Source organism: Peromyscus leucopus, chromosome 5 (genome assembly GCF_004664715.2).
Source record: "Peromyscus leucopus breed LL Stock chromosome 5, UCI_PerLeu_2.1, whole genome shotgun sequence".
Classification (NCBI taxonomy): domain Eukaryota; kingdom Metazoa; phylum Chordata; class Mammalia; order Rodentia; family Cricetidae; genus Peromyscus; species Peromyscus leucopus.
The window spans coordinates 77,088,724-77,113,518 of record NC_051067.1 but is presented as its reverse complement, the minus strand read 5'-3'; the positions used below and the strand labels follow the sequence as shown (position 1 = coordinate 77,113,518).

The window sequence follows — 24,795 nt, the reverse complement described above, 5'->3', positions numbered from 1 at the left end:
CACATGCACACACACCACATACCACACACACACCACACACACATACACCACACACACACCACACCATACACACACCACACACACATACACCACACACACCCACTCCTCCACATACATAACACACCACACACACACACACACACACACACACACACACACACACACACACACACACACGCCACCCCCAATCCACCATGATTCTGTCATTCAGGAGACAGGTCCTCATGGTGCCAATTCAATGGCATGTGTTTCTCACATGGAGAAATGAGCATGAACAGAATGTAAATGGCCACAGATGGAATATTTAACATACAATAAACCATGGACAAAAGAAAAATGGCTTTCTACATTAACAACACAACGCCCAACCTCAACAGTAACCAGGTATTTCCAGGACAGGATTGTAAGAGAAGCCAGTCAAATCACCAGAACTAGACCACTGGGTGGGTAGAAAGAAAGTTTATTTGGTAATCAAACCACTGTGGCTGTCTAGGGGTGGGGTGGAGGCAGAGAACAGCAGCTGGTGGAAAAGCCTTGTCAGTTTTATGGTGGTGGTGGTGGTGGTGGTGGTGGTGGTGGTGGTGGTGGTGGTGGTGGTGGTGGTATGTTAGTGAGGGGTGGTGTGCCTGAGCCAGGGCAGCTTGGGGATTAAGAGCAGTGAGAGGAGGGATATGGACCAGTACAACCTGGGAGCTAGAATGGGGACTTTGACCTGGGATAGGCTTGTTCTGGATAATTAGAAACTAGAAACTAGATGCCTGTTGCCAGAAATGGTTTGCTGTAGTGAGTGGGTAAGGTAACTAATAGCTTTTCCTGACAAACAGAAACCCACTTCATAAGATTGCTGAGGAATGCTTAGTTTTGTTTACCCTGTCCGAGTCCAGGCTGAGCTGAGCCCAGACTGTCATTTAGGACATTGTCAATGGCAAAGCCATACTTATGGCTTGCTTTGGACCTAACAAGGATAACCACCTTTTAACTCCTTAAATCACAAAAGGTAACCTATTGTTTGCATTTTGTAATCAAATAAAAGTTTACAAAATACACCTTGGCATTACCTCAATTAGTTTTGAGTATCAAAGCAAGCAAGAAAACCCCAAACCCAAAACCAAACTAATAAGATATACAGTAGTGGCTGGGGAGATAACTTAGTAAAGAGTGTCTGGTGTATGTATGAGGACCTAGGTTTGATCCCTAGAAGTATTAACATTAAAAAAGCTAGGCATGGTGGCATGTGCTTGTAATCCCAATGCTGGTGAGGCAGCGACAGGCAGATACCTGCAGCTTGTCAGCTAGCCATTCTACTCTGATTGACATGCACTAGGCCATGAGAGACAATATCTCAAAACAGAACAAAAACAAACAAAAAACAAAAGTAGAGGGCTCCTGGGGAACGACATCCAAGGTGGACCTCTGGTCTCCACATGCTCCCCTACAATTGTCCTGAGGCCTCTAAGAAACATTAAAAACCAAGTCTTTTCTATCAAATAATATAAAGCTTGTGCTTAAGACAAGGAATTCAACTTTTTATAACCTTGTAACTTTTATGTAAGTGTTTCTCCCCTGCCACCTCATAAAAAGTCACCATCACCCTACCCCGACCCCATGCATTCTCTTAAAGTGGCTGACCCCTTCCCTCTTCATGTCCAGTGATTCTTGTAAGACCAGCCAATCAAAAAAGGCCATGAGGGGACCCCAGCCAATGGGGAGAAGACACAGTTACCACAACATTTCCTGCCCCCCTGCACAGTTCTGCTTTGGTGAGCAATGCACCCACTGAAGTGGTGGCCCCTTTCTTTGCCTCCTCCTCCCAAAACTTAATTCTAACAATCCCATTCCTGGTCAAAAGGATGGAATCTGCTTCTGGCCCTTGGTGAAGCCATGGAGAATAACTATCATTTCCTTAATTAAGTTGAGCCTTTCAATCACCTGGTAAAATCACTTGGCCAAGAGACAACCTTAGAAAGAATGAGTCACTTAAAGCCATGCTAAAGATATGGGGTAGGGTAGGGTTAATTATCCCTTTAATGACATACTATCTGTTTGTTTCCTAGAATCCTTGGCCTCAGTGTAGTCTCCTGGAAAACGGGCATGTAGCTCTGTTAAGTCAGCCCAACTGTCCGAGTCCTGACTCAGAAGTGTATCTTTTCCTTTCCTTCTTCTTATCCTGTTTTTTCCGACACTGGCCAATGCCTAGGCATGCTTTCTCCAATACTTTGGGCTTCCTCTCTCTCTCCAAAGCACCGCTCATCCTTGCCATTCAGTTGATAATCTGTTATGTGGCTGCTGGCCCAGCCTCCACTGCTGAACATAACAGAAACTCTACACATACGGCCTTCTCTCTTCTCCAAGCCCTTCTACTGCCCTGCTGTGTTGTTTTTGTTTTGTTTTGTTTTTAAATCCTAATAAAATTGTCCTCATGCTTCCTTCTGAGTAAGTTCTTCAGTTCTTTTATTGATGAGACAAGAACCCAGAAAGGGATCCTAATTTCCTTAGAACACGATTATACCCCCTCCAATCCATTTTAGTCTATTTTTAACTAGATTGGTGAAGAGTCGCTAGAGATGGCCCAGCAGCTGAAAGCTGGTGCAAAGGACTAGAGTTTGGTTTTCAGCACCCATGAGGCAGCTTACAGTCATCTGTAACTCCAGCTCCATATAAGTGAAAACAAGACAGTGGCCTTACTACATGCACAGAATGTTCATTTTCAGAATAAAAGCCCACAAAGGTTACAGATGGCAGAAGCACTCTGCAGATTTGGGAATACACTCTCAGCTGCAATCCCTGTCAATCTGGGGATTTTCTGTTCCAGAGAGGCAACAAGGATTACTCAGGATAATAAATGTGAAATGCAGAGCACAGACAGATTGGATAGATTTTAAGGCAGGGATAGCACTAGCTTTTGTGGGACAAAGTGTGGCAATAAATAGGAAGCACATTCCCAGGCTCAAGGCAGCATGGCTTCCACATTAAAACTTAGTAATACATTTGAGATTTGCAATAGTTCATTTTATTTGTCCACTTAACGGAGGGCACTGAGGTACACTTTTGACTGGGAGGGCATTTCCAGGGGAGATTAATAAGAAGTGAGACCGACCCTAGCCCATAGGCAATAGTCCTGTACTGAATAACACAGGGGAAAGGGGAAGCCCGCTGAGCACAGCACTCAGCTCTTTCTGCCTCCTGGTCCACTGCCAGGTGAGCAAGTAGCTCCTCAGCCACCGCATCAAGTCAACCCTGCTGCGATGCCAATCTACCACACTGGGCAGTGCCGTGAGCCAACATGACTCCCTCCTCCCAGCAGCTGCTTCTTGTAAGGTATTTGGTCACAGAAATTAGCAAAATAATCATCAATAAGAGGATGTTAGCACAATTTTTATGAAAATTTTCTAGCCCTAGTAGCAATTAAATAAAATGTTTTTCTTTTAAGAAAACTACCCATCTGTACAACAATCTAAAAGTTCTCAACATGCTTACAATACCTGCTGTACACTGCAGATGACTGCAGTCCCCTGGATGCCACAGTTAGAAAGGCTACCATTAATAAAACAAATGACAACAAATGCTGGCCAGAATGTGGGGAAGGGCAATCCTATACACTGTTGGTGAGAGTGTAAACTGGTGCAACCACTATGGAAATCAGTGTGGGGGTTTCTCAAAAAGTGAAAAGAAAAGAAAAAAAGCTACTATATGACATCTATACCACTCCTGGGCATATATCTCAAGGACTCTATACCACTACAGAGATGCTTGCTCACCCATATTTTATGCTGTTAATTTACAATAGCTTAGAAATAGAATCAACCTAGATGTCTATCAACTGATAAATGGATAATGAAAATGTTGTACATATATATGATGAAATTTTATTCAACAATAAAAGATGAAATTTGCAGGAAATTATGGTGATATTTTATTTGTGCTGAAATGTGATTTTATTTGTATGTTAATAAATAAAGTTGCCTGGGGATCAGAGCTAATAGCAAGCCACAGCAGAAGTCTGTATATGACCTTAATCCCAATCACATGACAGGCAGATCTCTGTGTGTTCAAGGATACCACCAGCATGGAGACACATGCCTTTAATCTCAATACCAACCACAGAAGATCTGGAGGTCTGTATAGATGGGCAGTGATGAGGAGGTCATGTGGTTGGGTTTACAACCAATGAGAAGGCAGAACAGAAAGTCTATAAAAAGATAGATACACAGGAAGTAGCGCTCTTGAGGAGAGGAAGGACAGTAGTGGCAGTGAAGGGTAAGGTTTTTAGTTCTTAGCTACTGCTTTGACCTCTTGAGCTTTTTAACTCTGCAATCATCTCTGTGTTTCTTATTTAAAAAGACGGTTACATCTACAGGAAATGAATAGAACTGGAAAATACATTGAGTGAGTAATCCAGGCTCAGAAAGACAAACACTGCAAGCATGTTCTCTCTCATATGCCAATTGTAGCTTTGAATTTTCACATTTGTGTGTCTAATTTGGAGTGTCTGTAGAGTCCATGAAGTCAGAAAGGCCCAAGAGAGGGTAAAGGGGAAGAGACCTTTAGGAGGGTAAGCAATAGAACATATATGATCAGAATGTAGGGAAGAAATATAGAGGGTAAAAAGGTTTAAGCCAAGATGGGGGTAGGAGGAAGGCTTAATCCAAACTAAGAAGATATGGAAAAGCTTTTTGGAAACCTATCTACTTCATAAGCTGTATAAAAAACATAATTAAAAAAATTGAGGCTGGGTGTGGTGGCCCACACCTTTAACAATGGCACCCAAGAGGCAGAGGCAGGCAGTTCTCTATGAGTTTGAGGTCAGCTTGATCTATATAGCAAGTTCCAAGCAAGCCAGAGCTACAAAGTGACATCCAAGCCACACCAAATTAACAAATAAAAATAAGGAAACCTTTTCATGGATGGGTAATCTGCGTGGGTGGGTAATCCTGTTCCCAGAAGCCACAGGTTATTAAACAAAATTCCCAGTGCCAGAGGGATACCATTTTGTGAGTTGTTGGTCAGTACAGTCCCAGAGGCTCCCACAGGCCATTGGCATTGCTGTTGGTACCCACTAGAACTGGAAATTTGTACTCTACTACTAAAAACACCTCTGTTAACCAAAGTTAACAGAGAAAACAAGTTGGAACTGACCTGAAAACGCCCTAACTTCTGACAAGCGTTGGCAGTACTGAAAGGTACTATCCTAGGCCAATGGAGGCCAAAAGCTATCATCTGTAAACCAGCCTGGTCTATATAGCCAGTTCTAGGCTATTGGCAATTAATGGTCATAGGGGAGGGGCAGTCATTTTTCTTCAGTGATGATATCAATATGGCTAAGTTGCCTGTGCATCAGTAAATGAGCCTACGCCCATGCTTATGACAATAACCCTGATTGGATCATAGAGAATGAAGCCATGAAAGTAGGTGGATTTCCTGAGAAGAGCTCTAGATAGTGTGGGAAGGAAGACTAGAAGGTAATGGGAGTGAATGTGATCAAAGTACATTATATATTGTATGAGATTGTCAAAGAATAAATAAAAATTAAAAATATTAGGGGAAGGTTTAACTAAAGCTAAGGAAGTATGAAAAAGCTGTACAGAAACCCACTATGTCATTAGCTAAAACTTTTAAAAGGAGTTTGACTGGAGCTACCTTCTGTACTCCTACAAAAATATTTTAGCCCAAAGATCACAGTTTTAAGGTTATTTATTTTTGTGAAAACACCAAAATGGTACTCTATGTTCTACAAACCAATCTTGTGATTGGTATTAATGTTTTCAAGTTAAATAAGAGTCGAAAGCATTACAGATGATGGGTTCAAGACAAGTCAAATAGGTCTTAAAATACATCATATGATTCAAAATAAACGTTTATAATTTACTTATTAAATAGAAACCCTGACTTTGTAGAAGTTGATTTTCTAAGAAAAAGGATATATTTTAAAAAAATGAATCATTTTCTGAAAACAGTGGGTATTGCAAAAACAGTATACATATTATCTTTCTTGATCGCTAGAGTAAAAGGCACACAGTTTTGTTGTATAAAATTCACTAAGGCATACACATAGCATAGCATCCTCACTAGATTTCAGTAGGATAAAAACTGACCTGACTTAGTGAAAGTCAGAGTATTTACAAAGATTCACTTTGCATTCACTTTTACATGATTCTCATGTAAAAATACTAATTCCAGTTAACTGTCTTTTTATTTTCATTTTGAAGATATCAAACTAAGGTTCCTTTAATGAATAAATACAACTTTGTAAGTAAATACTGTGTCCAGAATCTTAATGACCATTCATGGAAATTTGATGGGTTATGAGATGCTCAAGAATTCAGAGCAGCAGCTAAATAACCTAGTCTCCTAAACACTGACCTGAACTAGCACACGTGACCAGATGATGCAGCTAGGACAGTGTGGTGGGTTACAGCACGGATTTTTCTTTTCCCAGATGGAAATCAGCACAGGGTTTCATGAAATATGACCCCTGCATACTCTCTAATGCCATTCAGAACTTTCATAGGGAAAGAGAGCCTTCTTTTTCAGACAGTTTGGAAGCATTCTTGCTCATATTGGCCATGGAGCATAACTTGTACATTCCTGTTCACAGGAAATTGTGGCCTACATTGAAGACCTGCACACATCTGACACTTTGGTTTGCAGGGAGAACAGGCCAGTGCTTTCTGCTGAGGGAAAGTGTTCTAACAACCTGATTTTAAAGGTCAGTTTGCCGTGGAGAGTGCAGCCGATTTTGCTTCCTCATTCCTCAGCTTTCCCCAGGGGCTTCCCCAGGCTATCACTCTTTCCAACTGCAGCAACTCCAGGCTGGAGATTTATCAAACATCAGAAAGAAAAAGGTTTACAACTGCAAGTCCCAGGTCTAGGAGTCAGTTTTCAGACCCAGAATCACGGAAAATTTTCATCACGTCCTTTACATTCTTCAAGTATACCTCGGCTAACTGCCCCTCGGCTAAAACGTGTTTAGTTTAGCAATGAGTCTCAAAAACTTTCTTTCTATTCACAGGCATGAGATGAACATAAGCATTCTAGCCAGTAATAGTCTTTGTGTCTTTTCTATGAACCCGAAAGCAATACCTGTATAAATATTTGCTGAAACAAAACAAAACCCCTCCCCTCTTTAAAGAGAGAAAACTTTCCTACATGTTCTTAATTAGGGTTAAATTTTCACCCAGACTGAGAAAACAGACACAGAAAAGACGCAAACTGAAAAGAGCATCAGCTTGAGTTCTCTGCCTGGTTTTATTTGCTTTTGTGTAACATGCATGGAAAGCTCAAACTGAACCCTGGGAATCTGGCCTCTGAAATCTTTCCTCACTGAAGATGAAAACAAGCCAAAGATGATCATTCTTCCAGCACAAACAATCATTGATATATACATTCTTAAACAATGACAGCAACAGTACATCATACAGTGAGAAGTACTGTTTTTGGTTTTTAGTCAGCTTGTTTCATAATATGTCATATATGGATTCTGACTCTAAGATGACAGTCTTTTTGATAAGAATGCTAGTAATACTAGAAATTTCACAGAAGTATAGGATTGGAAGATGCATAGTAAGTCTTTTGTCTTTGTCAAATTTGCTCATGGCTACTCTGATTCAGTTGTAGAAATAGCTAAAAGAATAATTTTTCAAATAACTATATATAGTCTCATTAAGCCACTAGGTAGGAATGAAAATTACCAACATATATTTACTAGAGAAAAGACAACTTTCAAAGATGACCAAGTAGTTTACAAAAGCAATACTCAAACATGCTCATTAGAGTAAGTCAGAAATGCTCTCCTAAGTTTCCACGTCTCCTGCCAGAAGCTCCCAGTTGGGAGCAGACACAGCCACACACAGTCACAGTGCACCCTCACCCACCGCACTTTCCTTTCAGGAACTGCTGGACACCACTGTTACTTTTACATTCTAGAGACTCCCCAAACAACAGGGTGAAATCCACCCAAATCCAATTCCACCCAAAGGAAGAACATCACCGAGATCTATTTATTGCTAACAACCTAATAACAGGGAAAGAAAATAGGCTCCCAATCTTCTCCACTTACCTAGGAGTTTAGCGATGATATAAAGAGCTTGTCCCCAAAGAAACAATTTCCCATCACGGCCACAGTTACTAGGAAACCGTTTCTGACTACCAGGGTTTCTCTTTTCATATTCTACAAAGTCAGCCGGCACATAATAGTACTTTGGTACAACAGGATATCCTACAGAGTAAAATAAAATAAAATTTAATTTAATTTAGAAGCAAGCATGTTAAAATACAACAAAACAATGTTCTTCCCAGAGTTCCCTCTGAAGAACCTGTGGGGACAGAACAGCGGGGACAGTGGTGGGCTGCTCAGGAGCAGATGCAGTGAGCTACAGGAAGTGTGACACTGGTCTTTTCAGATACTGCTAGGGAAATACATGGAAAAAAAAATCTCTTAACTTTAGAACTAATACAATAGTATACTAGGCTTTAGACAGTGATATATATGTATCTCCTTTAACAGCAAACACTTTTAAGTCAATATATATGTGTGTATACATATATGTGTGCATATGTGTGCATATATGTATATTCACATGCATATATAGCTCAGTAAATATATGTATATATATATTATACAGATATTCAGAGCCATAAAAGAAGTTATTTTAAATAAAATCAGTCTATAGAAGCACTGCAAATGAGATACTATTTAATCTTTAATTATATTTCTGAGCCATTGGTTACTGTAAACAAACCCCTATTTAAATATTAAGCCTGTCTTCTACCATTCAGTGTTACAAAGAAAAGAAAAACCAACCTATTATTAAAACATATTTTTAAACATATACCTTTCAGAAAACAAAATTATTATTTAAAGGATATGATCCTTGTAGGTACAGCAGATGATATTTTGTAACAGCAATCTACAGTAAACTTAATTTTTGTAATAAAATTAGACAATAGCCTTGAAGTTCTGATGCCTTCCTCCCTCATCAATTGATAGTGACAAGTGTGTCTAAAATCAGAGGAAAGGGTTATGATCTACGGGGAATACTGTGCACATCACTCTGAACATGAAGACAAAAAGTAGAGGATGTTAGACAACCACTTTCATGCACCAATGATCCCTTCCTGAATACTAAAAGACCTGATTGCAGAAATTTTAAATATTTCACTATTGCACTATATTTCCAGAGAAGACAACTGAATATTGAAAGTATAACTCGTTTTTTAAAATTAGGATTTGTTTTTAATTTAAAAAATGCTTGCCATGTGGTGGTGCATGTCTTTAATCCCAGCACTTGGGAGGTAGAGGCAGGTGGATTTATGAGTTGGAGGCCAGCCTGGTCCAGGACAGTCAGAGTTACACACGGAAATTTTGTATCAAAAAATCAAAAAAAAAAAAAAAAGAAAGAAAGGGAAAGGAAAAAAATAATCTATCAACATTTCACAACTTTTAACATTATAAGCATTGAAAGCATAAAACAAAATATGAAGTATTTTATTTAGGTATCCTGGAACCTTGCTCCCTCTCACCTATCACAAACTTTATGTGCAACAGGGATGGGGCCAGTGCTGTGATTGACACTTCACGCTTTATGTCCATAAGACTAAGGATTCATTTTGACTAGCACATCAAAACTCCAAAAATTTTAACTTACATACAAATTTTCATTTTTTTTTTTTTTTTTTTTTTTTTTTTTTTTTTTGGTCTTTCAAGACAGGGTTTCTCTGTGTAGCTTTGCGCCTTTCCTGGAACTCACTTTGGAGACCAGGCTGGCCTCGAACTCACAGAGATCCACCTGGCTCTGCCTCCCGGGTGCTGGGATTAAAGGCATGCGCCACCACCAGAAAATTCTCATGAGACTATAGTTCTGTTAGTATTTCCAAACCAAAGCTGTCTAGAATACCGCCCTTGAATTCCTTGGGAAATTTTCAATTAAGCTTTTTGATGGGCCCTACTGGTGTTTGATGGAAACCAACACATCCTTAGTCCTAAGATTTGGCATTCTGACTATTTCTAAAACATTGAATCCATCTTCAAAGAATAGCATCTTGGTACAAGGGCAAACATTCAAAATATAATGCTGAAAGCCCCAGAAGCATCTCCAAAGGAGAGTCCAGCTCATGCCATTACTCCTGCCTTTAGCCAAAGCAGTCTTTCCAGGCAGCCCTCCTAAGGTGGGGCTGGAGGGTAGCACTCACGCAGCCATATAATCTTTGAGGACTTGTACAAAAACTAGGTGCTTTATAGCATGTAACACTACACAGAGTAAAGTAACTACACCACAAATGTCACACAACTCTGTCCGTGTGCAAACCACCTCAGCATCAGCCGTGATAGCTGCATTCATGTCCATCCCTGTCATGCCTAATGAACTGCTTTTGTAAAACATATTTGTTAAACTAAATTCATAGAGATTTTTCTAAGTGCAGTTGAGGTCTCATTTATTTTTCAATATAATATAGATAATTGTGTTTTATAAAGGAATTATGCACACATTTTACATGAACAGGAAATGCTGGTAGAAAGAATTCTTGATTAAAAAAAAACCAAAACTCTACCTTCTGTGGTCTGATGAAGCAAAGGAGTCAAAAGGTCCTGATATTCCTTGACTTGTTGGGCATTGCCTCTAAAAACACCTAAAAAGAAAATAAAAAAATCCAATACTAGCTGTGCTCAATAACCATACAAAAAATTTGCCTTATAGAAACTTCTAGACACTTTAAAATTATTGTGCCAAATTTTATATAAATGAAAACATAAAACTGAAGAGAAATGTAAATAGATATGACATCTTTATAGAAATTGATTTCAGAGAGACATGTTAGTATTTAGAATTAAATATTGAATTAACTGAAAATTCACTATGCTTAAACATAAATGTTATAGATATTCAATATCATGATCATAGTATTCATGAGTTCTATGATAAGTTTTCCTTTATAAGTATGAACAAGATACTGGCATCAATATTGAAGACTTCAAAGTGGTTTTAAAAATTCTTTAAGCATGTGGAAGTCAGGGACTGAAATCTAAGGTTGTCTGCTGACTTCTAATCTTGTGCTATGGCATGCGTGCACCTGTACAAGAATTCATGTACACACACACACACACATACACACAGATGTTTAAAAATTCTTCAAAGATTTGAATTCACTGAGAAAGCAGAACAACATAAAAATGCAGTTGCTACCATCACTTAAGTCTAATCTACTGCTACATGAAAGGAATCAGTCATTTCAGCTAGGCTTTTAAGGTTTTTATTACTTTAATTCTGTGTGTTTGAGTGTGGCTTATGTATGTGTTTTCAGGTGCATGATTATGAGGACATGCAGGTGAACAAGTCAGAGACTGATACTGGAAGTCTTCCTTAGTCCCTCTCCAATTCTATGAGACGGGTACCTGAACTGAACCTGGAGCTCACCCATTTGGTTAATCTGGCTGGCCAAGAGCTTCAAAGATCCACCTATGTCGGTCTCCAGGAGCTGAAATTACAGCCACGTGCTTTTCAGGCAGGTGCCGGAGATCAGACTCAGGCCCTCATGGCAAGCACTTTACCAGCGGGGCCATCCGCCCACCCCTCAGCTATTTAAGCCACTTGTTCTACATCTGAAATTTCAGGAAAAAGTTCACGTACCATCAATCATCATGTAAAGGAAAAATATGGGAAATTCACATTCAATGCCATCAAACAGCTAAAAGAGAAAATCAAACATTAAGATTTTCATTAACAAACTACAGCAACTACATTTTAGGTTATATGTAAGGGACTTATTTATAGTAATAAATTCAGGTTGAGATCAATTTTTCTTTAAAAAATTTTCAGAACTTTTATTCAAAAGCTCATTAAACAGCAGTCATGAAATAAATATGTATTAAGTACTCACTAACACCCAGCACTAACTAGACAGTGTTTTTCAACCTTCTTAATGATGTGACTCTTTATACAGTTCCTCATGTTGAGGTGACCCCGGCCATAAAATTATTTCATTACTATTTCATAACTGTAATTTTGCTACTGTTATTAATTGTAATGTAAATATCTGACATGTGGGATTTCTGATACACAACCTCCAAGGGGTTGACCCACAGGTTGAAAACAGTTGAACTAGACAGGGCCCTGGAGACAATAGTTAGACACTGTGCCCTCAGAGGCTCACAGCACAGTAGGAAGGCTGGCAAATGAATAAATAACTACAGCTCAGTATACACTGTCCATACATAGGATATCAGCAACATAGATTAAGAAACATCTGAGTCTGTCTTGAGCATCAGAGAAGGGCTGTATGGCAAGAAATCAGCTAAAACGTGATACACAGAGCAAACAGTAGAAACTACAGACTTAAGGGGAGACAAACCATGTTAAAGAAACTATCACAATTCACTAATTCAAGAATATACAGGTGTAAGCAGTAAAAGTGGAAGCCCAGTAGATGGGCAGAAAGCCAAATCAGGACCCACACTGCTCAAAGACAGGCTGACTTGGAGGTAGTGGAACCAGTGGTGAACACTGAGAACTGTCTAAAGTCTTTGTTACACTTGTTTCCATGCGGGGCAGCTGGCAATACTTATGACTTGTGGAACAGGAAACAAGGAAATCAACTCAAAGTCATGAATATAATTCAAAGAGAAAAGATGACACCCAGCCCTGCTTGTCTCAACGTTAGTATCATGGACATTTTGGGCAAATAACTCAGGTGCAACATGGGATATTCTGTAACATTTCCTGTTGGCGGCTGTGTCAGAGGAGCAGCGGGTGGCAACTGAAGTTCAGGTGTCACCCCACCAGGAGCAAATCCCTAAGGGTGAATCTCAGATAGGAAAGGCCCCGAGACCACAGACTCCAGAATGTCTTTTGCTCCTGCTGTGCCTTTACATGTTTGCCGCTGCCACCTTTCTCTGGTATCTGGCATGCTGTGAATGGGTGTGGGGAGATTCCCCACTGCCTGTGATGCAGTGTGTTTAACTCATGGAAACATCCCAGAAGACTGGGCATTTTTACTTGTGGATTATTATGAAGATGATTTCTTCCTAAGCTGTACTGTCTAATTGATAATAATAATGTTAATTTAAATAGAGTTTTGATGATTAAAAATAAAACAAGGAAGTGTCACACAGCTAAAACACATAAGTTTCTACTGAGGAGCTGCATAGATTACAGGTTAGGTTAATGATTAAGAAAAATAATTGAGTCCCAGTAGCCCAGCTAGCTTAAATTATGGGAGATGTGCTCATGAGTTTCACAGTGCATCATAGCTGAAATAAAGCTTTGAAAATAACTTAGATGTTTTTGATAAATAGATTTGAGATGAAAAACCCTAGAAGGCAATCTAAAGTTTCAGAAAGGCACATAGTTGAATGAGGAACTCTTTAAGGTCAGGAAACAAGAACAAAGCAGCCCAATTATCATTAGCTGATGTGCCTTTCTTGGTAGGATTGGTTGAGGACCAAAGGTGATGATTAATTCCTTGTATCCATTTCTGCCCTCAATCTCCTGATATAAACAAACAAACAAAAAACTATTGATGAGTGGGTATGCACCCTAAAGATTTTAAGTAGAGCCGACTGATTGTTTTTCATGTATAAAAGTTTAAGTTTGTGATTCCTTTAAGATTACCTTTTGAGATATCTAATAAAGTGACCCTTTCTTTGTAACCACAGAATACAGCCTGCCAATAAAAGAATACTTTGTTTACTTACACTCCGTTAATCTACAAAAAGTCGTTTGGATATGAATGTATGTGGGCTCTTGGGATAATTTGTTTTTCACTTGTACTATGTAAAATGTTTCATCATGTAAGGGACATGGAAAACATGCTGTTTTTTACTTGTATTCATTGTAATCATTCACTTGAAAAACAGAATGTAACCACATTGTAATATTTATATTGCCTGAAAGATTCTGCTGAGATATATACGCTGTAAGGGAAAGAGAAAAGATAGAGTTAAAATGAGTTGGAAGAAAACATCAAGAATGAGAGAATTAGGAGGAAAACATTAAGAGAGAAGAAAACATCAAGAGAGACAGAAGGAACATTTCTAGATAAAGATAAAAAGAGAGAATATAGAACACAAGAGAAGAAGACAGGACAATAAGGAAGAAAACCATCAAGAGAGAATGTGAGTTTCTTTCCCCTTAACCCCCTCAGATAAAAAAGTCATAGTACACACCGACTCCATGGATTCCCTTTGAGCCCTGTGCTGCTGGAGGCTGGTCCCCCAGGCAACAATAATTCATAGCCTCCAATAATCTGATGCCAACTCAAGAGATAATAAAAAAATCTACAGTTCCTGTCCAGTGTCTAGTTTGGTGACAAAATTGTTCAGGGTTATGAACTACTGGCTTAAGCTACAGAGTAATACAGAAAAAGGGAGAAAAATTCGGATTTCTAAAGAAGATAACTCAGTCACATTTTGTGAATGATAAAATTGGTTAAGTGGTTTGGGGCTGGTAAGATGGTTTAATGGGAGAGATTGATATCTGCTGTCAAGCCCAAGGACCTTAGTTCCATCTCCAGGATCCACATGGTGGGAGAAGAGAACTATCTCCCAGTAAGCTATTCCTCTGATCTCCACATGCTCACTGTAGCAGTATTATACATATCGGCACATGCATGTGTGTGTGCATACACACACACAAACACACAGATACATCACTCAGTAAAATGTTTAATTTAAAAAATGTGTTTAAGTGATAAGGAGATGCCTAGAGTGACTCAAATATGGGACTAGGCAGAGGAACAGGAGCTAACTCTAGGACATCTAAGTGAAGAGGTATGTCTAAAAAGCAGGTCCACATGTAGGGAGGACACTTTAAGACACACTATCAGTCAGGGATAGAGTACATTATTACCAACAACAGCTGTGAGAGCTTGGTAGGAAGAAAAGCACAATGAAATGGAAGACAGAGGTAGAAGATGTTGGAAACTGACAGAGAAAGTAGGTAGGGATGGAGGGGGAAATGTGGCCACAGCAATCATAATACTACAAAAGAGAGAACACCGTTAAAATATACAGACACCAAGAGATTCAGCAATATAAGTGAGAGAAACAATAATCTCTCTGACCCAGCCACTGAAACTGCCTGGAATCAGCCAAGAGCTAGGAGGCAATCAAGGGTCCCCAGTTAGTGCTGCTGTTTTGGAAGCTTTCAAGAACTTTTTAAAGGTAAGGTTGGGCTGGCAGCCAACAGAGCAAGGCACTAAGAGTAGGTTCTGAGAGTTATAATTCAGATAGGTTCTGCTTCCAGCTTGATTGTCCAGGAAGTACATATAGTTCATACTACCAGAGCTGTTTGCCACCCATAAAGACATGCCTTCCCTGCCTTGGTGGACTGTTTTCCCTGGAATATGAGTCAGAATTACTCTTTCATCAAATAAATTCTTTCTGTCTCTAGTTCTGTAAGTCAGAAAAGTAACTAATATACTAGGTCTATATACATAATACAAACAATGCTTTTCAAGATCATGGCTACAGACAGAAGGCAGGAGACAGACAAGAATTAACATTGAGAGAGGGTTTTGTTTATATCTCTAGTAATGGGCATTAAGGTGTTTATGCCAAAGGAAAAAGTAAGTTGAGAGAAGCAGAATGGAGGGAAGGTAGAAGTGGGAAAGATGAGGAACAGAGTCACATAAGGTAAAAAAAATGCTCAGCGGGATTCCTAAGAAAACGAGTAAAAAAAAAAAAAATAGAAAGTACATGCACAAAGAAATGTGTGTGTGTTTGTGTGTGTGTGTGTGTGTGTGTGTGTGTGTGTATTTCTCCATATGGAATACCTCAAGAAAGAGAGACAACATCTTCCATGAGGTAAGACACAGAGGGTAAGCGTTGATGAAGGGAAGGCTGCCACGCAGAAACAAAAGATTACCTGCAGGAATAAATAGAGAGCTTGTGTCCAAGGTTTGCTTGTTTTTTAATTTTGTCTTTTCTTTCAGAGCTGAGGACCAAACCCAGGGCATTGCACTTGCTAGGCAAGCGCTGTACCACTGAGCTAAATCCCCAACCCCAAGGGAAGTTCCTAAAGGATCACAGAGCAGAACTGACAAGAAGCGAAAGTAGTTACAAGGACTGAGTCAACATGGGTCTACTGGATTTGGGATGGCCCCTACTCCCTGTCTGTGGCTTTCTTTAGCTGTACCCAGCAGGTGGAGGAGTACAGGTATTTTGTTTTGTTTTGTGACAGGGTCTCTCCGTGTAGCCCTAGCTAGACTGGAACTCACTATGTAGATCAGATTGACCTAAAACTCACAGAGATCTGCCTGCCCTGCCTCTGCCCCTGCCCCTGCCTCCTAAGTGCTGGCATTAAACACATGAACCACAATGCCTGCCTTGGGGTATTAGCTTTAATGAAATCATTTGCTTAATAACATAAAAGCAGATCACAGAGAGAAACAAAACCATGTAAGAGAAATAGGCAAAAGACTGAAAATGCTAAAAATATTATTTAACCAATGAATCCATGTGACCCATATGGTAAAAGAGTTAATACTATTTGATCAGTTACTATGTATCAAGCACAATTCTAAGCATTAATATATAAAAGCACTCAATCCCAGAAAAAGTTCATGGTATAGGTGGTATTATTTTTAGAAATAAATAATGTTAAAACACATTCAGATGGAGCAGGATCTCAAATCAATAGTTACTCTCTTGGATCCATGCTTTCGAACACTTGCATGTGCTAGTGGTACCTTAATTTCAGCTGGTTTGTAATAGCGTCTGTTGGGATCTTCCAATGATGTTCTATATCCATCTCTCAAGAAACGCTTAAATCCATATTTTCCTTTTAATTTTCTGATCACTTTATCAAGTGTCTGGCTGAACAGAACTTCATCATCCAAGGCAAATGCAGGGTAACTGATGCATGGGAGCAGGGCAGCGTCTGTATTCTAGGGACATTAAGATAAAGAGACTGTAAGTGTCTGCAGTGACATGACCAACACAGTCCAAGATGAATCATGTCAAAGTCAAGTCAAAAAGCTTATCAAGTGACAGTGAGCTTAAGACAGATGTTTCTACGACGTTTCTGTAAACCTGATAGAAGAGATAACACTATATTCATCAACAAAAAGAATTTTACAATTTCAATATTAGGCTGCAACTTAAAAATTGTAACTAAACAGAATGTAAAAAAAATTAATACGGCCGGGCGGTGGTGGCGCACGCCTTTAATCCCAGCACTCGGGAGGCAGAGGCAGGCGGATCTCTGTGAGTTCGAGGCCAGCCTGGTCTACCAAGTGAGTTCCAGGAAAGGCGCAAAGCTACACAGAGAAACCCTGTCTCGAAAAACCAAAAAAAAAAAAAAAAAAAAAAAAAAAATTAATACTTATTACCATAATTAAGTTAACACAGCAATCTGCCTATAACCGTGAAAATAAACAAAAGGACCAACAAATAACTGAGTAAACTAGTACCCATTAGAATTTATATGGCAGAAGCAATTAGATTTATATTATAGAAATTTGTTTATTGAATGAAAACATGCTTACTCATAAAAAACACTATTCTAATTTCTTAAAGCAAAAAGTTATGCTCACTAAAAATACATGGAAATGTATCAGAATGCTGTCAAAGACGATTTAAATGGTAGAATAAATGGACAGAACATCATTAAATAAACAGATAATGCTTCTTTATTGGTTTTGTTTTCATTATAACCTGGCATTACTCATATAAAATAGTTAACTATTCTATTTAGAGTGGTTTTTGAAGGATAAAATCATAAAGAATGCCTGGGAAAATGTACAGTCAGGTACAAGAAGTATACAGAAGTTCATCAGACAAAGAGTCAAACATGGTCTGCAACTGTGCCATGCTGAAATACACTTTTTTTTTATCTCCCATTATAAAAACAATGATTCCTTTGTTAAAAATAGAAAGATAATGTCTATTTTTCTGTGGTCTAACAGAAGACTCAAAGGACTGGGGAGCTTTGCCTAATACTGTTTACTTCCTGATTAGCCTCAGAGGCTAGAGAAAGGAGACACATCTGCATCACATCTCCTTATCCAGCAAGAACTGTACTATGCTTTCTTGAGAGGTAGATAACACAGAATAAAAACTGTAAATGAGAATTCATTTTAGTTCACTATATATCATCTCACATGAGAGCGTGATTCTCTGGGTAACAGTGAGCACAATGTCTGCCTGTTGCGATTGTGAGCGTCGAGATCCACAAATATAACTGACCAAGAACAGCCCTGTAAATAGAAAAAGAAACACATTTCAGAGAATTGTAAACCATGTGGTATTCTTTCTGCGAGAAAAGACAATTCAAGAACTTTCTATCACTGAATGCAATTGTGTAAGGAATTCTTAAAACCTTAATTTTCATTAATTATTTGTTGTACATATAAAAGATGCTTTGCCTGCATTCATGTTTGTGCTCCACACGCATGTCTGGTGCCCATGAAGGCCAGAAGAGGGCATCAGATCCCCTGGGCCCGGAGTTAAGTTACAGACAGTTGTCAGCCTCTATGTGGCTGCTGGGAACTGGACTTGAGTCCTCTGGAAGAGCACCCAGTGCTCCTGAGCCATCTCTCTAGCCCTTTATTTTCTTTTTTCATGCTTTCAATATTTTCGGAAACAATCATATATCATTAGATATTTTAATATTTTCCTCTTTTCTTATAAATTGTGTTTTGATTTTATAAATTGTCTAATAAATTACATTCATTTTAATGAAGAAATAGTTTAGCTAGTATGATATGAGATAAATCAAATAATTTTGATTAATAAATCTGTGTTGTGAACACCTAAATAATTTTGATTTGATGATCAAACTAAACAAGTTTAGGTAACAATATAGAATTATGTATATAAAAATATGTAAAGGTGCAAAGAGACAGTAAGAAAATCTTAAGTAACAACACTAGCACCTCCTCTCATACCTCTCACTGCTGGCTTCATGAAAAGACTACATGTAGCTAGGGCTATCCCTCCAGTTGAAGAGACAAATCCTAGCTCAACTGGGCAAAGAGATAAAATCCAGTCTGCCACAGGAACACATTCAATGAAGCATTAGGTTATATAATTTCCCTACACTTAAAAAAAAAATCTCTGAAGAAAGAACAAGAAATTTGAATAAAAAGATGTATATAATAAAAAATGTCAATTGGGCCGGGCGGTGGTGGCGCACGCCTTTAATCCCAGCACTCGGGAGGCAGAGCCAGGCGGATCGCTGTGAGTTGAGGCAGCCTGGGCTACCAAGTGAGCTCCAGGAAAGGCGCAAAACTACGCAGAGAAACCCTGTCTCGAAAAAAAAAAAAAAAAAAAAAAAAAAAAAAAAAAAATGTCAATTGGTCTGCAACAACATTTAAGAAAAATTTTGCCATTTAGACAATAGTACATTTCATATTTAACAGTACAGTGTAAATGAATATAACTTTAATGGGAAGCTAAAAAAAAAAAACTTAAAAAAATAAATGGGGAAGCTGGGTGGCAGCACAAGCCTTTAATTCCAGCACTCAGGAGGCAGAGACAGGCAGATCTCTGTGAGTTCAAGGCCAGCCTGGTCTACAGAGCGAGATCCAGGACAGGCACCAAAACTACATGGAGAAACTCGCTCTTGAAAAAACAAAATAAATAAATAAATAAATAAATAAATAAATAACCAGGCATCTTATATTTTATGTAGTTTTAAAATCACATTCTAAATCTCACCCCAATTCTACCCAACATCAAAGACTCACACACCTTGAAACTCTAATACCTGGACTCTAATTCAACCCAACAGCAAAGACTCACACAACTTGAAACTTTAATACCTGGACTTAATCACCTGACTGAAATTTCAAGCCTAGGAGGACCAGACAGGAGATCCAAGTGTCAGACTAACTAGTTACATATGCTTCCTGTTAATTCGTATTCTCTGTGAACATTATCTTGCAAAACAGAATGATTCTTCATTCAGAACACCATCTTCAACAAGTCTCTAATCCTGGCAAGTGATTTGATAATGGATGAGTGAGGCTCTCTCAATAGCTATACTGCAGCAGAACAGAGCTCTGGGCTCCCTGCATTTCTACTGGCTTCAGAAAGCATCCTGGAGTAGCTGCTGCAAGAGTACAACATGTTCAATGTGACATAAACAAGAATGAATCTGAACACTGTTCCAGAACACACAATGACCCAGATTTGAGGCACATGGTGAGAACTTCACAGGAGAACCTCACAGTTGGCTTCGATGGAAAAGTATCACTAAGTTCCCGGGTCAGCGGGAGAAGTGAGGTGCTGTGGGATGTTCTGTATGTCCTGTGGAAGCCCGTTCTCGGGTTCCTCGTGGCTTTACCCAGCAGGTCCGCATAGAGGATGATTAGGACCACAGGCCTGAGTGCAGGTGTCTGAGATGGTCTGCACTTGGCTGTGCTGGGGGATGGTCTGTATGTCAAGTTGCTCTGATTGGTCAATAAATAAAACACTGACTGGCCCGTGGCTAGGCAGGAAGTATAGGCGGGACTAACAGAGAGGAGAAATAAAAGAACAGGAAGGCAGAAGGACTCACTGCCTGCCAGCCGCCCCCAAGGACAAACAGCATGTGAAGACGCCAGTAAGCCACGAGCTGCGTGGCAGGGTATAGATTTATGGAAATGGACTAATTTAAGCTATCAGAACAGTTAGCAAGAAGCCTGCCATGGCCATACAGTTTGTAACCAATAGAAGTCTCTGTGTTTACTTGGTTGGGTCTGAGCAGCTGTGGGACTGGTGAGTGACAAAGATTTGTCCTGACTGTGGGCAAGGCAGGAAAACTCGAGCTACAGTGAGGTCCTAAGCCAGAGCCTGAATTCTGGCAGAAGCAGCAGCAAGCAGACATTTAGAAGAATGTGAGTGAGTTAGGGGCCTGTGAATACACAAAACAACTGGAGCTATAATGTGTCTGTAGGCCAATAACATCTGTTTGAAATTAGACCTTTAAAATAAAAGGCAACTTTGGCAAATCCCTCTGTTATGTGATAAAATAAATAGAAAACTACTATTTTCTGGCCACAAATAAGTACATTAGTTACTTAAATTCATCAAGTATTTGTTGAAATCCCAATTTTCACCTGCCAGTCTTTAAGATACATGCCTACGGGAAAATAATCTGATGAGGTCACCACCTGCTAACACTGAGAGAGACTACCAGAGAACTCTACCATTTGTATAAAAATATATACCACACTATAGGCATCATGGCCCAGATTTCTAGGAGGGGAAAATACAAAAAACAAAACTCCAAACCACACAAGGGCATAGACAGCTATTTCCCATTTAGAAGCAAGTCTTCAAAGTCACTGGGGAATTATCACCTGCAGATTTCAAAGGAATGCAGATGTCTGCTGTTTTGAACACTGCAGAACATGAGCAATCTGTCATCACCAATTACAGTCTGACCTCAGTGCATCTGTCAGTCTCTTGCCTCCCACAGATAAAGGCAAGAACAGGAAAAGATGTGTTATAGGAATTATTTGAGAGAACCTCTTAACTTTGGCTAATTGATATTTATTTTATGTGTATAAGTATTTTGCTTGCAAGTGAGTTTGTGCTTCACATGTGTGCCAGGTGCCCACAGAAACCAGATGGGTTGTCAAATCCCCTAGGACTGGAGTTATAGATGGTTGTGAGCTGCCATGTGGGTGCTGGGAATCGAATCCAGGACTGCAGTGGATATACTCTATATGCTGTGGATGTGTTGCTCTGATTAATTAAGAAATAAAATGCTGATTGGCCAGTAGCCAGGCAGGAAGTATAGTATAGGCGGGATAAACAGAGAGGAGAATTCTGGGAAGTAGAAGGTGAGTCAGGAGATGCTGCCAGCCACCGCCAGGAGAAGCAAGATGTAAAGTACCAGTAAGCCATAAGCCATATGGCAACTTATTGATTAATAAAAATGGGTTAATTTAAGATGTAAGAACTAGATAGCAAGAAGCCTACCACGGCCATACAGTTTATACGTAATATAAGTCTCTGTGTGTTTACTTGGGTCTGAACGGCTGCAGGAGCCAGGGACACAGGAAAACTCCAACTATACAGGACCTCTGATAGAGCTCATAACCACTGAGCCATCTCTCCAGTCCCCTGGTTGATTTTTATCCTCTACTCCCTAAAACCACAACTCTGCATAGTATGCTGACTCTACTCAGAGCCTCTTCACAACTAATAGCTCAATCTCTCTGTCCAAATCTGTCATCAGCTCAATCTCTCTGTCCAAATTAGTATCTGTCATTGCTTCCTCCAATTAATGCACACAATGACTGAATTTGACCATCATATGAGGATGCTATGGGATGTCTTTCTGTATGCTGTGAATATGTGTTACTCTGATTGGTTGATAAATAAAGCTGCATTGGCCTATGGTAGGGCAGGATGGAGCCAGGCAGGAAAATCCAGGAGAAATAGGAAGAAGAAAAAGGAGAGGCAGAGAGATGCCATCCTGCAGTCCAGGGAGCAGCATGTAATGGCACACAGGTAAAGCTATGGAACACGTGGCGGCATATAGATTAATAGAAATGGGCTGAGTTTAGCTACAAGAGCTAGCTAGCAAGAAAATTGAGCCATAGGCCATGGTCATTCAATTTTTAATTGATATAAGCCTCTGTGTGTTTATTTGGGTCTGAGTGGCTGAAGGACTGGACAGGACACAGGAAACCTTCCAGCTACATGAGGACATGAGCTGTAGTAGTATGGAAGGGCTGCCCTCTCCCCTTAAGCCTTATGACCCGAACAAACATTTCTGAGACTAGTTGAAATACTAGTTGATCTGATAGTTTGTTTCATGTTTTACTTTTTCATGTACACTTTGGTACGTCAATTGGCTGGCTGGTTGGTTTTAGGTTGGGTCTCATCTGAATAGGCTTTTATGACTGTCCTTTTTCTTTATCTATTCCCATTACTACTTGTGTGGCTAAAGGAAAAAGACCTAATTTACTTCTATTTCTACCTGAAATAATAAATGAATAGCCCATTTAGTAACATTTAGCACATAGTTATTTAAAAACAGCTATGTTCTTGCCTGCAATTTAGAATTCCTGAGCGTTAAAACTACAGCCTTCTTTATAGCAGGTCAGGAGGGAGGCAGGGTGTCATAACTGCCTTTCGAATTCCTGTAATGCTTTTAATGTGCACACAAGATTAAAAAAACACACTAAGAAACAATATTGGCAGAACATTTATAGCTAAGACTCAAAATGCCTGATTAGGCAAGTCAGATGTTCCAGAAAAAGTCTTGATAAAGCACAGTGACTGGATGGAAAGAGCTTGGAGAAGAGGGGGTATGGTGTTAAACAGCATGTTACTTCAGCAAAGCTACACCATGACCAAAACCAATCCAATCACTACCAGGCCACAGCCAACCTGGACACTCAGCCCCACTTAGTTTCTCTTTGGCAGCTTAGGAAGGTCTAACCTTTCCAAACTTTTGTTATGTTAAACCCTTCTGCTTTTAATCCAGGATGCCTTGTGAAATGCTAGAGAATACTCGGTCCATCCCAGTTTGCTAATTTATCAGGCTTCTTCATTTTTTTAAAAAATCATTTTAGAGGATCCCACTGCCTCTGCACTATCCCTCTATTACTAAGAACCCCAGTAGCTAGCTGTTAATTACAGTCACATGGAATGTCACATTGTTTTGTCATTTCAGGAATCTACAAACATTCCTGAAGAAAATTAGTCTAGTTCTTGACTCAGAATAGTGAACTTTCTCTTACTCATTCTCTTTCAGCAATAACTGAATCTACTGTCAGCCATTAAATTTTGTAAGTGCAATATCTGCTTAAAGATCTCATGAAAATCTAAGATGATTTTCTGGGCTCTGCTCTATATACACATACAAATACACACACACACACACATACAGAGAGAGATAGAGAGAGAGAGAGAGAGAGAGAGAGAGAGAGAGAGAGAGAGAGAGAGAGAGAGAGAGATGATTTCAGACATGATTACAGGCTGTTGAAGTTCACTGGGCCCACAACTTCCCATCCTCACTGCAGACATTACAAAAACTCCCCCTCTGCATGATACACACACATTGAAATGCATTATGAAACCAACATGAGAATTGACATAGACACTATATGGTACATAATGCCAGGGATATATCAACAATGTGAAACTCTACAGAAACAACTCAGAGAATGGAAAGGTTATCCAACAACAAAAGTTAGATTTATCAAGTCAGAGGGCTGATATCCAAAGTATATAAAAAACTTAAGAAACTAGCCATCAAAAAACCAAATAATCCAATTAAAAATGGCATACAGATCTAAACAGAGAATTCTCAGCAGAGGAATCTCAAATGGCTAAGAAGTACTTAAAGAAATGTTCAACATCCTTAGCCATCAGGGAATGCAAATCAAAATGACTTTGAGATTCTATCTTACACCTGTCAGAATGGCTAAGATCAATAACACAAGTGACAGCTCATGCTGGAGAGGATGTGGAGCAAAGGGAACACTCCTCCATTGCTAGTGAGAATACAAACTTGTACAGCCACTTTCAAAATCAATATGGCAGTTTCTCAGAAATTTGGAAATCAATCTATCTCAAGACCCAACTATACGACTCTTGGGTATAAACTCAAAGGATGCTCTACCATACCACAAGGACACTTGCTCAACTATGTTCATAGAAGCTTTATTTATAATAGCCAGAAACTGGAAACAACCTAGATGTCCCTCAACTGAAGAATGGATTAAAAAAAAAAAATGGTACATTTACACAATGGAGTGTTACTCAGCTGTTAAAAACAATGACATCATGAAATTTGAAGGCAAATGGACCAAACTAGAAAAGATCACCCTGAGTGAAGTAATTCAGACCCAGAAAGCTAA

General features: G+C 39.3%; 1 protein-coding gene across 5 annotated transcripts in view; it reads right to left on the bottom strand.

Moving 5' to 3' along the window:
• Positions 1-24,795, bottom strand: part of Phkb (phosphorylase kinase regulatory subunit beta) — a 210,132-nt gene that overhangs the window by 82,041 nt on the left and 103,296 nt on the right. For all 5 annotated transcript variants that reach the window (XM_028893952.2, XM_028893954.2, XM_028893951.2 and 2 more), the window contains 5 exons: positions 18,094-18,189; positions 16,681-16,878; positions 11,625-11,682; positions 10,549-10,626; positions 8,057-8,215 (listed from right to left, as the gene is read on the bottom strand). In XM_028893952.2, the coding sequence (XP_028749785.1) occupies positions 8,057-8,215; positions 10,549-10,626; positions 11,625-11,682; positions 16,681-16,878; positions 18,094-18,189 (589 nt within the window). The remainder of the gene's footprint in view (positions 1-8,056; positions 8,216-10,548; positions 10,627-11,624; positions 11,683-16,680; positions 16,879-18,093; positions 18,190-24,795) is intronic.